The sequence below is a fragment of the Neolamprologus multifasciatus genome, chromosome 3, assembly GCF_963576455.1.
Source record: "Neolamprologus multifasciatus chromosome 3, fNeoMul1.2, whole genome shotgun sequence".
In the NCBI taxonomy this organism is placed as follows: Eukaryota; Metazoa; Chordata; class Actinopteri; order Cichliformes; family Cichlidae; genus Neolamprologus; species Neolamprologus multifasciatus.
In genome coordinates, this window is record NC_140441.1 from 47,273,392 (window position 1) to 47,290,870 (window position 17,479).

At 41.9% G+C, this 17,479-nt stretch overlaps 1 protein-coding gene across 1 annotated transcript; it reads left to right on the plus strand.

Moving 5' to 3' along the window:
- Positions 1 to 5,239: 5,239 nt before the first annotated feature.
- Positions 5,240 to 6,997, plus strand: LOC146523711 (histone H2A.Z). Its single transcript, XM_085154028.1, has 5 exons — positions 5,240 to 5,365; positions 5,665 to 5,742; positions 5,887 to 6,000; positions 6,078 to 6,207; positions 6,431 to 6,997. Exons 1-5 carry the CDS (start codon positions 5,255 to 5,257, stop codon positions 6,490 to 6,492), a joined length of 495 nt encoding a protein of 164 aa, XP_085010154.1. The 5' UTR covers positions 5,240 to 5,254; the 3' UTR covers positions 6,493 to 6,997.
- Positions 6,998 to 17,479: the final 10,482 nt, after the last annotated feature.

Consider the following 17,479-nt stretch of genomic DNA (forward strand, 5'->3'; position numbering starts at 1 on the left):
TTTCACAATCATGCTGTGTTGCTGTGCGTAACTGTGGTCATAAAAATGACTACAGTTAAAAAAATTGTTTTAAATTGTATAGTAGAAAATAAAAAAGAGACATTTTTCTGTTGTTTACCCGTTTATAGCTTAATGACTTTGTGTAGTATGAAGGCCAATAAGGGAGGTTTTTATCAGCAGGAAAAGCTGTTAAAGTCCATTCTGCTTGTACTTGTTTGTGGTGCACAGCAGCTCAAACAAGTTGGGAATTATAACATAATAATAGACTAATTTAAACACTCAGACAATGAACCATGGCTACATGCACAAAGACACTTTGTATATAGTTTATTTTATGTAATATTTAATACTGAATTGTAAACTAAGTCTTTTTAAGGAAGCAAGTTTTTATTCAGTCTTATCATAACAGCTTTATTTTTATGCATTTACTACTGCCAGGGAGAGCACACATGAGGCTAAAGTCCTGGACGAGTTTGAAACATTTCATTGACTAACATGGAAAATGCCTGAAAATAAAAATGAGCATCACTTTATCCTAATTTCACTACTTTACCGCTAATTTTACAGATAGACTCTTGGCATTGGCATCCTTCATGCAGTGGAGCCAATGCATCCGAACAGAGGGCGGCCCAGGAGGTAATAATAAAGAGAGTTGATGTGTATCTGACCTCCTGCTCTGACAGTTTCCTGCTCATGTAAATGTTTGGGCAGCTGATCCCCTTTACTTGGAGTGTAGAGCAGGGGTTCCCCACAGAGTAATGTAATGACCGACCCGACACCCTGTCATGCTTGTCACATTGGGAGTGTTCTTCCAGTACCCAGTACAGTGGTCTCCAGCTCACTATATAAAGGAGAGAAACCTCACCACTTATGCTTACAGCTAGATAGCGCAATGAAAAAACACCTCTAAGTACTGGGTGAATCCTACAGAACTAGACATGCAGTATAGAATGAAAATATACATTAGGCACTAATCACAAGAATGCCTGCGGTGAAAATACGGGCTTTGAGGTAAACCAGTACGAAACAAACATTTAAAGACTACATTTTTTGAACATCAAAGATAAAGTTACCCAAGAGAAAGAAAAATACACTCCTCAAAACGTGAAGTGTAAACCGGAAACATCAACAGTTCCCCTAGATGTATTTTTCTTACTTGGTTATCGTCTTAATGTAAGTCCCATGTGACCCCATCATGAGTAATCCACAGCCGGGCTGGGTGGAGCAGGTCGAATCGGACCCCTTTGACTCCTCAGAGCTAGCGGCCGCTGTCTGCAAAGGCTGCATGTGCTCGCGCCGTCTTGGCGGTATAATCGGGAAAACCAAGATGGTCATATTGTTCACCTTGATCCGCTGAAGCTCCCTTGCCCTCGAAAGGATTTTAACTCAGTCAGTGTAGTAATGTAGTTAGATACTATGGCACGGGGACGCTCATGTGTCTTAGTTTTGGGAGCCAGAGTACGGTGAGCGCGATCTAGCGGCGACTCCTCTGGGAGGTCAAAGGCCTCCTTTAGCAACTGCGAATTGGCATCCGTGAACGCTGACAATTGGCCGTCTTCCAGAACACCAATGATGCGGATGTTTGACACCGGGACCGGGACTCCAAATCGTCACATTTATCCTCCAACTTGGCCTTAGTTAGATGTTCCACTTTTCTCTGGAGGCTGATGATGTCGTCAGTACAGGTGGACAGGGATCGCTGCATCTCGGTAACCGTTACCTTTAGTTAGGTGAAACTCTCCTACTCTACTTTGAGAGCGCTGACATGGCTACTATCGGCGGCCTGGGCCCCAGTCCCCGACTCAGGACAGGTCAAGGGCTCATCAGGAGAAGCTGCAGGCGAGGCTGGATCAGGTTTCCTCATTTAGGCGGCTTTGGTGGCATTTTAGTGACCGAAATATAAAAGTTTACAATTGTAAAAGGACTATTGCCTGGGGTTGAGTCAGAGAAAAAGTGCTCAGTAATAATTGATAAAAACAGCCAACTCTGCAGGAGCTCACTGAAACGCTACTCAGACCAAACCGCCATGAGCTGGAGTCCAGCTCTGTTTAGGGACTGGGACAATACAAGATATTTTCCATTGAGTGGGCCCTCTTGTTGGAACGGCTCGACCAGCTCAGCTGGCGGTCTGAGTCGGGACTAAAAGGGAAAAGGGACATAAGCTACGTCTAATACGTTTTCGTTTGAAAAAACAAAAACAAAAACAAAAAAACGGAGAGAAAACTATGCATTTTTGTTTGAAAACGCATCGTTTTCTCTCCGTTTTGGCCTCCCGTCCTGAGACGGCAATTTCCCCAAGGAAAACGCGGCGTTTTGAAAACGCTCTTGAAAACTAATACTCTTGAAGATGGTGCGTTTGCGTCGCAGTGTGGACAGTGAAAACGGAGACTTTCTAAAGCGATGACGCATTTTAGTCATGTGGTGCAGTCATTTGACCAATTAAACTAAGATAGCGGAGGGCATTATACAGCAGTTGTTTTGTTTACTCTGAATATTGACAGCCGTATTAAAGATTAATATCAGTCTGCACAAATTCTTTAATTCTCACTCGCTTTTGCAACTTTGTACTTTTGTACTCGCAGCAACAACTCCACTTCATTGTTAGTCCATTTAAAAAACTCGGTGCTTCTCCTCGACATTCTGCCGCGACGTTTCAAAGAGCCAGAAAGTAAATGAACGGCAGACAGAAATGAGGTAGGCCGAATCTTCTTGCGCTTCACGCATGCGCAGTACTGGAACCTAAGTATTTTCGGCTGTTTCAATGTGGACGCACAACTCTGTGAATGACTGAAAACGCTAGTGTGGACGTGGAGCGTTTTCAGACATAAACGCTGTTTTCAAATCTATCCGGGCTGGTGTGGATGTAGTCTTAGGCGTCCTTGGCCACCTTCAGGCACTGCTTCACCTCCTGCTGTGCTGATAACTGTCCTGTCCTTTGTTCTGAAGGCCTCCTTCTTCCTGCTGGGGACAGCTTTGACCTCCTGTGTTATCCACAGTTTGATGTTAGATTTGGACTCGTATTGAAAAGGCGAAAAAATTCAGTTTAAAATATTGCATTGAATTTCCCGTGTTGGCTGGTAATAACTAGCGCAATGGATTAGTTCACTCAACATATTGAGTTATTTTTGTCTTTCATTTTTGTCTTTCATCAGTGACCCTGTCAGCTACTCTCCAGCTGCACTATTTTCCCACCAAAGATTTTGTTTATTTATTTTCTATTTTTGTTTCCGCTCAAGTCCCAGCAGGAAAAATGACATCAGCGCTTCTCACGCTCTTTATGCCTTTTTCTTCTGAGCTGTCCCTCTCTTTCTCTCCTACAATCAGTATTTCCCTCATGTGGATGTGATCTCTCCAAATCCAGGACATGATGGCTCACACTACAATATTACTGATTTTAGAGTATTGTGATGCATGTACAACAAAGAGCCAACAAGACAGCTCTTCTTATGACTTTACAAAAAGTTTTGAGGATTTATTTATTTATTTATTCAAAGTCCATCTGCTGTGTTAGTCAGCCTCCCCTGACACCACACGGCCCCCAGCAGACCCATGGCTGATTTCCTCTCCTGTTAGGGGGGTGGGGTCAGGGGAGGCTGACCAACACAGCAGATCTCCATCAGCTAATCATCCCTCCTCTCTTTTAGCCGGCTGTTGCGAGCAGTGCCGGACTGAGCTGGAGTGTGACAGCTGGAAAGCTGCACAAACAGGCTGACAGGTCCTGCTGTTACAAGCATAGAGCATATTATTGGTCCCCGGTCCTTTGAATGTTAAATCAGTCTAAAGAAGTGGGCATCGTACTGGATTCACTTTATCTGGCCAGGATCGCTCTGATTTTGAAACAGAACTGTGACCCTACTTTCATCTCATAGTACAGACCTGTATCTCTCCTCTCAGTCTAAGCAAAATGACTAACCAAGATCTAATCATCTGAAAACTTATACTGCCAAAATCATACTTCTGGATCAGACAAAGCTCATACCCAGTGGGCATATTTATTTCAACATGCAGAGACTTTTTGATACCATCTACAGTATATCCCTGCTCACAGCAGGGAGGATTCAGTTGTATCTCTTTTTGTGCCGAGAAGGCTTTTGCTCAAGTTGAACGGCCTTTTGGTCGACGACTTTTCACCTCTTCCTGTATCATCTGGGGTGGTTGGAACAAGTGGTGTAAAAGATCATTATGATGCTTGAGCCATTTCCTTATCAAGGCTGAGTGGAACAGAGTCTACACCCAGTCTTTGGCTAAAATCTAGCATATCTGAGCCACAGCTGTAGGAAGTGATAGATTTCTGGCTGATCTTTATGAGTGGCCGTTGCTCTGTCTCTCTCTCTCTTTCTGCCTGGGAATTTTTACAGGTAGCTTGTGACATCTATGTAACACACAGAGATTCATTCAACATTCATTTAGGGTGGATGGATTGATGCAGGCTGTAATTAAATTACTTCAAACACAGAGCACCAACTTTTTCTTCAGTTTGTCTTCTTTGTCTGCTTGTGGCTGGTTGCTTTAGCCTGTTGATGGTGTGGCCAGTTGTCCCAGTCAGCACAGGGAATCCCATTATTTTAAACATTTGATCATGCTGCTACAGCAAAGTTCTTCCAGTTATACAAGAATAGCAGCAATTTCCCAACCTTAGAGTTAAATGATATTCAGAGCAATTAGATTTCCAGGCTATTGCACTGACCTCTGCTCGAGTACATATGTGTTTTTAGAAAAGAGGTAACATGCAAGACCCTGATAATTGGTATGTGGGGGAGGCGGGGGTGAGCACTCTGCTGTGCTTCATATACTAAACTAAATGGTAAATGGCCTGTATTTGTATAGCGCTTTACTCAGTCCCTAAGGACCCCAAAGCGCTTTACACTACATTCAGTCATCCACCCATTCACACACAGGTGATGGCAGCTACATTGTAGCCACGGCTGCCCTGGGGCGCACTGAGGCGAGGCTTGACCAAATGGGGCTATTTAATTTTACCATCAACTTTGATAGCTTTCTGCCTGCTAAACCCTAAACTGGATAAGCAGATAAGAAGATGAATGTATGTGGGGACTTTTATCTATACTAAATTAAAAGTTAATGCCATGTGAAAGAAAAACTAATGCCAGCTCATTTCGATGTAAAATGGGAAAGAGATACGCCACATAAACTACATTACCCATAAGCTCTTAGAACGGAACCGCACAGAGAGCTCATTTATTGGCTGAAAAGCTTCCGCGGTAATCACGTGACTGCCGTCATCCGGGTAGCCATGGCTGTATATAAAGACCCACTGTGGGGGGGAGGGGGTCTAGTTCAAACAACAGTCGATATTCAGTGTAGACGGAGGATATTATTTTGGCTGCCGAGTCAGAGTTTCTTTGTAAGTTTTTAAATATGGTACGTATTACATGTCGTATTAACAAAATATTATAACGACACACTCTGTTTAGGTAGTTTATTTGAAATAAATCTTTATTTGGTAGCGCTGCATTTTCTTTATTAGTTAACAGTTGGCCGCTAGCATTGGCTGGTGTAGTGGATTAGCATGCTAAATACCCACTGGCTTCACTGGGGAAGCGCTAGCATGGCTAGCGAATATTAAGCGGACCTTAAGTTAATGTTGGGCTACAATAAGGCGCGTTTCGGCGGAGGCACACTAACAGTACTGGTGTTTTACAGGCTGGTGGTAAAGCTGGGAAAGACTCTGGAAAGACCAAGACCAAAGCGATTTCGCGCTCTCAGAGAGCAGGACTGCAGGTTTGTCCCCAAATTTCATTCATTTTCTCGGTTGCGCATGCACGCGCTATTAGCCAAAAGTCAGTGGTTCTTTGTCGGTGGCGGGCTCTCATCGAGCGGCCAGCACGGCTTTGCTTCTGTTCACTCGTGTCATTATCCCCGCAGTTCCCGGTAGGCCGTATCCACAGACACCTCAAGTCCAGAACAACGAGCCACGGCAGAGTAGGAGCCACCGCGGCGGTGTACAGCGCGGCTATTCTCGAATACCTTACTGCTGAGGTGACACTAAGCTCCGTTTATCTTGCACTTCGTTGCTTGAAGTGTTGATCTTTTTGTAAAGGCTGTCTCTCTTTCAGGTTCTAGAGTTGGCAGGAAATGCATCAAAGGACCTTAAAGTAAAGCGTATAACCCCACGCCACTTGCAGCTGGCTATTAGAGGAGACGAAGAGCTGGATTCACTTATCAAGGCCACTATTGCAGGCGGAGGTACGAACATTACAGAGAACTGTTACGGTCTTATACTCCCGTACTGTAGTGGTTTACACATTTTGTTGAGGCACAAATCCTTTTTGTGTTGCATCTGGTGTAAAACTGTAACACAAACACTGTTGTGGCAACTCTTTGTTACAAGGGAGCAGCTAAAAGTGGTTACTGAAATGAAAACTTAACCGTTCAAGTATATAAACTGTTATAACATTTATTTTTTCAGGCGTGATCCCGCACATCCACAAGTCTCTGATCGGGAAGAAGGGCCAGCAGAAGACTGTATAACCTGAAGGGTTCAGCAAGTTGTGCCATCTCAGGATGAAGTCTGCATCAAGTGGTTAAATGTCTTAGATTAGTAATCTTACATTATTTTATGGTAGTGTGCATTTACTACTCTGGGTGGGGTTTGTTTTGGGTTTTTTGTTTTGTTTTTTTTTTTTAATAGTGGGCCCCTCCCCTCTCCTGCAGGTTTTTGGGGGTGGGGGGCGGCTCCAGCCGGCTTGTCTTGGATGTATACGTGTATTTGGCCTTTCTGTTTTTAATCTTCACAGCTTTGAAAGGAGCTCACAGCCACCAAACCTAGTCGATACAGAGTACAGGATGTGCATAGCTTTTGTGAAAACTCAAGATGTGCTTATGTGCTTTGTATGTACCTTTAATGCAGACCATCCATTTCAGGCTTGTATTTCAAAGCATGTTCATTCTCTTTACCACTGGACTGTCATGGACCGGTTCATAACCTTGTTGGTATTTTTGGATTCCTGAATAAAGACTGGATTTGGCACAGTCAGTGTTTCTCCTAGTCTGTCTTATTCTCTTTGAAGAGAGTGCTGTGACTTTCCTCTTAATCATGCAGTGATGTATGACTACAGGTGGCGTAATGTGAAGCTTTGACTTTTGTTCAGTTTTACACAAAATTGGAGAAATGCTAATGGGCCAGTTAGATGAGCTGGCTTCACGCAGTGTTTTAGGTTTTACTTTTTTATTTTTAATACTTGAGGTCTATTGAATATTCAAACTTATTTGCTAATATGCACTGAAATTCTCATGGGTGCAAATGACTGGAAAGTCAGAACTTCAACCTCTGTGATGGTTGAAGTTGGTTAAAATTTCCAAAGCCAGACAGACCTTTATTTGTTTACATGACCTGAGTGCTACCTGCAGTCCTAAGAAATGCTTTTAGCAGGGTTGGGTTCATTCATTCTGGATTACCTATAGGTGTGACAGGTGACCTCTGACTCTGGCTGCTGGGATAGACTCCAGCAACCCCTGTAACCCTGAACTGGATAAGAGGATGAATGACTTTCTACATTTTTAGTGTGTTTTAGTCTTAACTTTAGGGTGGGTGGCACTATAACCCTAGTGGACTCCCGTTATGTGAAGTGCTAATTCATATATGAACCTCATATAAAAAAACCTAACAGCATTCAGAAAGTGCTTATTGAGCATATATGAGACAAAACAGACTTATGGGACAAACCAGTCAGGTATTTCCTTCTGTTTCCTTTTCATTAAACATGGTTGTCTCAAAAAGGGTTTGACCAACAACTTTGGATAGGGTGATTTTTCTGTAGCTTGGTGATAATCAGTGGAAGAAAATCAAACACACGACTGTTTCCTGCACTTGTTTCAGTTTATGGGAGGAGTGAAACGCTGCAGTGTCTGCAGCTTTTGACGAGACGAGATATGGAGGAGACATTATCTTTATTTTCATTGCATAAACGGCCAAGAGTGTCATGGTGAAATGCAAACGTCCAAGTTTTAAACAGTCAGGGTTCATCCCCCTTACGTCCCTACTGCAGGGACCTAAACATTTGAAGTCTGTGGTCTAGTGGACTCGGTGGCTTTTCAAAGTGCTGCAGTGCCGACATGCAAGAGTTTTCTGTCTTTGCCTGTGTTCAGAGTTACAGGAGTGTTGTACATGTGAGTTTTTAAAATGATATACTGCAGGCGTAACATCGTAAATCCAATTATAGTATATGATCCACTTCATAGAAACAACTGGGAGACCACGTTTTTATTTCATTTCACTGAAATTGTAAGAATTCTGATTGTTTTTAAAACTAAAGGTGCCTCAAGTTTACTTTTAGAAACCCAAGTAGCGTTTGGACATTTCCCATATTAGACTGGTCTCTGCTGCATTTAAAAGGTTCTTCAATGCAGCACCCATACCTGATATTGAATACATGCTTTCGAATGCATTAAAGTTTACTGAGTAAAATGTTCATAGAAATAAAAACAGAAAGCTAACAGCAGGATATCATTTAATTGTAATTGAACTGTCCACTGTTGCCCACTCACATCCTGGGCCTTCTGACCTCAGTAAGTCACATGATAGGGTGGGGCTAGGTTTCACAGTGGGTTCACCTGAAACCTTGGCTGTATCCCAATTCAGGGTCTGCAACCTTAAAGTACTGTCTAGCCTTCGTAGTGCTGCCCAGGTTGCCTAGCAACCATGATACTAACAGCTGGAAACGTTTCATAGAGCTTTGTTTGACAGAAATGAAGGAGAAAATCTTTTGTTCATTTGTTTCTACATGAGCTTTGTGTGATTTAATAAGTATCTGATGCTGAGACCACAGGACTGTAAAACATGATTGTTGGGTTCATTTCTGTACTGAACAGTCATATAAGATTAGCTAGTAAATAACAATTAGCTAATGTTGTTCATGAGACTAAAATCATCTCACTTTGGTAATGTAAATATAATATGGCCAATATTATAGTTATTATATTAATCATTATTAGTTATTACAGCAGTGAGTTTGAACTCTGTGTCAAATACTGAGCTTCAGTAAAGATTGAAGTTGCAGTTATTTATATTTCCTATCACCTTAAATCTTCACTCAAAGACAAGCATCTATGACAGTGTATATATAGATGTATCATACATTAGAGACAAATATTGTTCTTTTAATATGTTGGCATTACTAAATTTGGCTCAATGCTTACATATATGTGTAAAAAGAAAATGTACGAGCTGTGAAAACTGTGTCTGATAGAATGAAGAGTAGACTGATATATGAAATATTCCTTTATTGGGTGAGAAAATCAGACCATGTCATAACTGCTTTAAGTCATAAAGAATAGATATCAGAGCCTTAAACTGGCTGACTTCTGTTAAATGGGTCAAACTGGGCAGAAAGTCTACAAACCCATAACATCCTTATAGAATATGATGTAACACTATAGATCAACTTACCTCAGAATATATAAAGCATATAAACAATTACAGCGATATGATGCAACAAACACAGCAGTACTACTAATCCAAAATACTCAAAGCTTCATAGAACTGAAACAAACATTTATTTTTAGCTCCATTCTGCTGCTGATACATACTTTAAATTTCTGAACATTAAACTTGTTGCTGCCTTTCATAGTGTGTAACTTGAAGGCCCTGAGTACTTTCTCCCACACTGAAAACACTGGAATGATCAAATTATTTGAACATTACCTAATAAGACCGATTCAGGACAGACAATTAGTTATGTTAAACTTTTCTAGCAGTCCTTCACAAACAGGGAACAGTCTGTCTATTCTCTCCATCTGTCAGCTGCTGCTGGCTCTTCCTCCTCCTCTTCCTCACACACTGCTGAGTTTGTCCTGGTGGATCATCAGGGGTGCAAAGCCTCACAGATGATGTGCAGCAGTGGGTCCCTCAGTCTGTCCTCACTCTGGACACTTGCAGTTGTCACACATGGAAATCAAATGTGTGATAAGCTGCAGGATTCAAACACAAGTGTAATTTATAAATACATGTTCATACTTTTATTCCACAATCAGAGAGAAAGAAACAGAGAGAGTGCAGGACAGACAGACAGGTGACAGTCTCAGGTGTATACACTGCTACAAACAGGAGGATTTAGTGTTTGTGTTATTACGAGTGCTAAACAAGAAGAGTTCCCAGATGGTACAGTGGACACACGTGTGACTCCTGATGGGTCTGTCTAGCACAGGCCCACCGCTGGAACGAGACAATTTAAAAACACAGCAAAAGCATTGAACACCAAGTAGGAAAAGTTCTTCGTGTTACTCATGCATGAGGGAGACCTGCCTGGAGCCAAGTGTCGTTCCACCACTTGACCTCCGTCAGACTCTCAGCCAGGTTCCCCATAGCACTCCTTTTATTGTGGTTACATGAATATGCATAGGGTCATTAACATATAACATCTTACATAGGTAAGCATGTGAACAAAGGATTGTCTGTGTGTGTGTGTGTGTGTGTGTGTGTGTGTGTGTGTGTGGGGTCAGAGTATGACCCCATAAATGACTTCCCTAAACCTACTGGTCTGGAAAGTCCAGCAGTTCATCTAAACAAAAGGCACTCAGACTAAAACAGATATAGCTACGTTTATCCTACCATAAAACAATAAAACAATGTACGACCTCTTCCCATGCTCCCAGGATGTAGGTGTGGATTCCAGAACACTCTGGAATGCACACCAAGCCTTTGCAGCCTGCTAAAGATCACACATCCTATCACTACACAATTAATTATACACCTCTAAGCATATATAAGTAGATATTTCTAAGCATAAATGACAATCAACATTACAAAACCTAACATTCCCCCCTTTTTGACCTTTATGCTAGAAAAGTTCCCAGTTATGATCACCTCATGTCTGAAAGTGTAAATGCAAACATTTTTATACACAGCATATGTCAATCACCCTAAATTACTGTAAAAGTACACAGTTTAACAAATGTATTAGCAGTTATCCCATTCCTCATTGATCTCATCCAATGGCAAACTGCATCCTACGAGCAAACAAATGAATTGTTAATAGTCAAAAGAGAAATTAACATTTTCAAAAACATCTCAGCTTGGTGGTGCTCCTCTGGGCGTGCAAATCACATGTCTCTCTGCAGAGTGGTTTAAGTTCTGCAGGGCGTCATAAATGTCTCTTCCAGTTGTTTCCATCACTGTCCACAGGACCAGAGTCCAAATGTATGTAGACTAGACATTCAAACATACCAGTTGGCTTTGTTGTTTGTCAACATGGGTCTCAGTTATCTTGAAAGCTGCAGGCCTTGTCAGCACTCTAGTTTTATGGCCTCTATCAACCCCCATCACCTCACTTCAGGCCTTCGTCCTGCGAGGGGGATACTTATGACTCCTCCATTGTCCATGCTCTGCAGAAAAACCCCTCTGTGGAAAGGGTGCTGGGTCCAGTTATCTTACTGCTGTTAAGATCCCAGCAGTCTTCAGAGTGTCATCATATACACAGTACAGTGACACAGCATTAGGTGATGTTCATAGGAAACTGCTGCCATCACCACCATAGCTTCTGGTTCCTGTGCTTTTCACAGAATCATGATGTCATCCTCGGACTCCCTCTGCGTTGTCGATGGAGCTTGGCACGCTCCCCTCATCCTTCAGGTGCCCGTCTGTTGTCCACAATCTCCTCTGTTGGCCTCTGGAAAGCCCCCTTGGCACAGTTCTCATTCCAACGCAGCTTCGTGGTCCTTGCTGTGGCTCCAAAGTCTGATCTCATGATGGGCCCAAACAGCTCGACCTTTGACCTCAACCACTGCCTGGGCTGTCAGCTATGCCTGGAATGGTTCTTGTTTCTCACTGGGCCTCTGGAGATTTCTCAGGAGATTCCTTTCAGCAATACTCTGACTGCTGCACCTATATTTCCTTGCTAGGAGGAAAAACTTCTATTTGGAGAGCATGTCAACAATCATCAAATCACATTCTTTAGTTCAGTGAACTTCACTTATAGGCCATCAAAGCCTCATCTGAACCTGAATGCAACACTTGCATAGGTTTAATACCTGTAAATGAACTGTTACTCACACAAATCACTGCAACAATAATAGAAAACATTGTTTCATGTTAATCCTGGACCCCTCCTCTTGACGCATGGACACTCCCATGAGTCAACTCATCAACCCTAGATTCCTGTCTTAAAGAAAAAGGTTAGCTAGATCATGTCCCAGGCAACATCAGGGTGTCTCCTCCGGAGTAGCTCCGTAACCCTGCAATAAAAGATGTTAGTGTGTTTTGCATATTAGGTTTGCTTAACACCTGGCTCTGCCAGGAGCCTGCATACACACCATCATGGCCTGGAAAACAGATCTGGAAGTGAAATCAAACTTCACACCTATAAACAATTGTATCATAAGAGTAATAAAGCATTCAACATCAGCAGGACAAGTGTCATGTGCAGGTTTTCTCAAATCAGTAAACTACAATTATTTCCATAATTTGCCTCAGACATGGATCATCCCATGTACTCAGTTAACATTAATGTAATTGGTGACTTCCCTTAAGCAAAGTCACTCCACTCATGTATCACTAGGAGCTCAAAAAACTCATTTGTTTTTCTTATGTCACTTGTCCGCTTCTGCCGAATCCTCTACATGTACTCTTAGAAAAACAAACATTAGCAATACACATTGACCATCCCGGTGGTCAGACGCAGGTCGACAGGTTCCAGAGGTGCTATAAAAGGACCATAAAGTTAACCATCCATAGCTGTGGAAAGAAGTGACACTAGTTTTCAACACAGGAAATTTCTCACATGTTATTCACATTGTCAAAGTAACCTTCACATTTTCCCAAAAACACAGTGTAACAGCATCACCACTCATAACCTGTAAACACAGTTTTATTCACACATAAACCCAGAAATCCTGTAGTAGGAAAAAACATCAACCAGCTGTCCTGGTATAAATCACATGATCAAGTCACATGAAGAACTGTAATGCTGTAGAAAAGAAAATGCAAATGTTAGCGCTGCGCAGATGTATACACTCTTTCTCACAGTTTCCTCTGTGAGCAACACAAGGTAGTGAATAACACCCCTGGTAGATGCACAGACACAGAAAGTGGCATTTAAAAGGTTAAATCATCACGCAACCTCAAATGTTGCTGTCATCTTTCTGCTCCTGTAAAAGGAAACACACATAGATTCATCCACCCTTTTGTCCTGTCTAGGTGGAGGTTAACCTTGAGTAGTGGTCAAGCCTTGTCAGCTTTTGTCAGCTTTTACCAGTCAGTTTTTTTTTCTCTTTCACTCATTCATTCATACATTCATTCTTTCTTTCTTTGCTAATAGTGGAATCGATCGTCGCATTACGTTTCCACTCTCAGCAAAATGACGTCATTTCAAAAAGAAAAAGAAGAACTTTAGATCGGATTACCTCGCTGAATCCTTTTTAGGCAGGGACTCTCATTTTCTAATTGTCCCAAATAAGTGGCTTTCTCCTGAGCCCATTTTAATGTGGAGAAACTCACTTGTAACAATTTTCTTGACGACGTATCGTATAGCGCTTTCTGTTCTAATCGTGCAGATCTGCTCAAACAGAGATTATCGAACAAAACTTTCAGTGCACTGTGAAAGTAACAAAATAAAAAGGCCTTGTTACGTCATGACACAAGCTCCTCATCTCAGGAGGGTAAATCATACCATTAGCATGGTTTATCATACCATCATACTAATAGGCAGGCTCAACTTCACAACAAAAGAAAAATCATAAACTAGATTCACTCCAAACCAACCATCAGCTGCACAACACACAACATAAGCCTAATATGTTATTAGCTATGAGTTTAATCCCCAGGTTTGTGCTTTTCACTCATTTAGGCCACACACCCATTTTATTCAGTTTTCCTTTTTCCCTTCATCATAAAACATGTGACATGTTGTCATGCACTTCACAAAAGAAGTTTATTCTGACGTATCCAGAGTTGTGTATCTAGTTACAGGATTCACTCGCACATCAAAACAGGAAACTCAGTGTTTTAGAGTCTCCACTCAACGCACAACAAACTCCAACACATCTCATTCACTCGTGCTAGAATTCAGTCACCTTTCCTCAATCTAAGAACGATCAGCTAATTTGCATATCAGCTATTAACCCACTAAGATGACAGGACAACAGAAATGCATGTTCAAAATATTATCACAAAAATAGAATTTCCCTCATACAGTAAATTACTTGTGCTGCATCAAACAAGCAGGAAGCATCTCCCAATTTACTGTATTAACAACTAAATTTATTGTCTGATCACTGGGTGGTCAAACCAGAATCTTTTTTTTTTTTTTTTTTTCACAAAAGTTAAACTGTTGTCCTGCAACCTAGAGAGTTAATTGTCAGCATTGGATAAATTCAGTATTTGATAACAAGTGTCTGTTAAATTAACACTATTTTAACACTGATGAAAGATAACAAGCTAATTTTCATTGCATGTGTGTTTGTGTTATTAGGCAGGTTTAATACATGTCTGTGGAGCTGCATCTCCAGCAGGGCATGTTCTTAAAGCTGCCTTTCCTACACACTTCTCTGCTATTATTTGATCATTTCTTAACTAATGTGCTATGAGTCCACTGGTCTTTACATCACACTAAGTGACTTGGACAAGATGGTAAACAGACTCACATGCTTAAGATGTTGTCTAATCTTCATGAGCTCTCTTGTGTTTGTGTTAGTAGGGTTAATGCATGTTCTGCTTGTGTGTGTGATTTTGTATATGTTTCTTTTTTTGCAGTGTTTCAGACTCCTTCACAATTTTCCAACTTAAGCAGTCAGTTTTCTTTTCCCCAGGTTTGCTAACCCAAATTTCGATTTCCCATATTAAACAACAAAATTCCTATGTGTTCTCACCACTGCTCTCACTCTGTTGTCCTCTCCCACTTCAACAGTCCAATAGCAGGCAGTTCTCTTTCAGCTGTGTCCTGTGTTTCACTGTCTCTTCTTGCCATTTTACTCCAAAGGTGGCAAATGTCAAACTACAACAGTCTCCTCAGTTCTCCTCAAACGTTCTTGTTACATGCACAGTGAAGTTGCAGCTTGTTGGAAACACAGTGCCATTCATCCAATCATTCAGGATGATGGGTTTGCTCTTCTTCTCTGATGCTGTTTGTCCACACTGCTGCTGCTTGCTGGGACTCTTTGCTCAGGACTCTGCTGCTGTCTCTTTATCTGCCATGTTATTGCTCTTTGGAGCTGCATTCCTTGTCTTCAGGGAGGAGTGAGAGCTCGCTTGTGAGGTTGAGGGACACATGGAGCTGTAAATAAGTTAGCCAGAAACTTGGCCTGAACGTTTCCAATGATGTTAAACTATAACTTTCTTCTGACCGCTGCATGTGGAAAATTGATTCAGGTCTGCTTTTCATCTAAAAGTGACAAACTAAGACATTTTCATTATTATTATCACTGCTTAATCAACACACGTGTCTCTCTCTCTCTCTCTCTCTCTGTTTTTGTGAACAGTCCTTTCTTAAAAGCAGAAAATGAGATTGTAGTTGTTCTTGGCTGATAAACACAAAACCCTTTTCCTATGATTATTTTTCATCTACAATGTAAATTTTGTCTCTTTTTCACTCTTTTTTTTCTTTACAATAGCTGGTGACCTGCAGAATCACCGCTCTCACAATCAGAGGCAATTACTTTTACACAGCGCACAAAAACACTGTGACGTCAGACACATTCACACTCACTTTTTTCATCTGCGTAAATAAATCACATGGCTGATGATATGTGCTATGGTGATCCATAAATAAGATCACAAGTTTTTTAAAATTATTTTCAACCCAACAAAACAAATAAACAAAAACATGATGCTGATGCTATGAACACGCTACACATGAGTCAAGATGCAGGAAAACTGCTCACGGAAACTCTGCACACTCCAGTTATCACAGTTATCATAGTTCTGTTTCCCTCTCTTTGAAGAGTTCTCAGCCAGCTCCTGATCTGATAATGTGTAGCTTGATCATCAGCTCAGAAGAGACCACAACGCAACCTCACACAGTGGTTGCGTGCTTTGCCCCACAGTGGCAAAGACTTGCACTTTCATATTCAATTCAGCATCTCCATCAAGTAGTTTTCAGCTGTTTCATACAGGGTTCAGCATATTAGTTGTTTTCACAGGTGTGCTCTATATCTCAACAATGGCTCATAATAAGACAACAGTCTTTCACACAGGTCAAGTGCCTCTATGCGCGTAATTAGTTTAAATATTTACCTATATCACTTCATCTCATATGTCATTGTACTTAATTTGAGCAACCCTAAGCTTAATGCAGATTACTTTTAACAACTGACAAAGACGTACACAAACAACACAGATAGGCCTATAACTTTCCCCAGCCTGCGTGAACCCGCACGGCCGTTGAGCTCCTGGACTCGCGTGTACCCGCGCAGTCACTGAGATGCACCTGCCTGCGTGAAACCGCACGGCATAGGCGTCGCTCTCTTTTGTTTATAAGCCTGCGATTAACCGCACGGCTCAGGTCCGCGTGAAACCCGCGCGACCGTGCTCGCGTGAACCCGCGCAGCTACAGCGCTCTTCTTTGTACAGTACTTACTTGGTGTTGCTCTTGCATTAATCTCGAATCCCGTCAATCACCATCCAGCGAGGAGAAAAAACAGACAGCTAATCCACCGGCCCGATGACGAATTCTCACGTCTTGGAACTTTACTACAGGAACTTCTATACGTCCTGGCTGACGTCTTTCGGCGTGTCTCTTTTTCCCCTCGGTGAATGTCAATTCTAGGGCTCCGGCTCCGAAGGACCAATTAATGATGGGTCTGTCTAGCACAGGCCCACCGCTGGAACGAGACAATTTAAAAACACAGCAAAAGCATTGAACACCAAGTAGGAAAAGTTCTTCGTGTTACTCATGCATGAGGGAGACCTGCCTGGAGCCAAGTGTCGTTCCACCACTTGACCTCCGTCAGACTCTCAGCCAGGTTCCCCATAGCACTCCTTTTATTGTGGTTACATGAATATGCATAGGGTCATTAACATATAACATCTTACATAGGTAAGCATGTGAACAAAGGATTGTCTGTGTGTGTGTGTGTGTGTGTGTGTGTGTGTGTGTGTGTGTGTGTGGGGTCAGAGTATGACCCCATAAATGACTTCCCTAAACCTACTGGTCTGGAAAGTCCAGCAGTTCATCTAAACAAAAGGCACTCAGACTAAAACAGATATAGCTACGTTTATCCTACCATAAAACAATAAAACAATGTACGACCTCTTCCCATGCTCCCAGGATGTAGGTGTGGATTCCAGAACACTCTGGAATGCACACCAAGCCTTTGCAGCCTGCTAAAGATCACACATCCTATCACTACACAATTAATTATACACCTCTAAGCATATATAAGTAGATATTTCTAAGCATAAATGACAATCAACATTACAAAACCTAACAACTCCTGTGATTAAAGCACCTTTCTTTCAGCTTAACGAGTGAACCGTCAGCTCGTTCAAACACACGTTAAAGTCCGTTTGGCTCAACACCACCGAACA

Bases quoted from the DNA above. Each gene is read 5' to 3' on its own strand.
- LOC146523711 (XM_085154028.1), top strand. From the start codon at position 5,255: ATGGCTGTATATAAAGACCCACTGTGGGGGGGAGGGGGTCTAGTTCAA. The intron at 5,743-5,886 runs GTTTGTCCCCAA...TTATCCCCGCAG, and splicing joins CTCAGAGAGCAGGACTGCAG to TTCCCGGTAGGCCGTATCCA. The intron at 6,001-6,077 runs GTGACACTAAGC...TCTCTCTTTCAG, and splicing joins TCGAATACCTTACTGCTGAG to GTTCTAGAGTTGGCAGGAAA.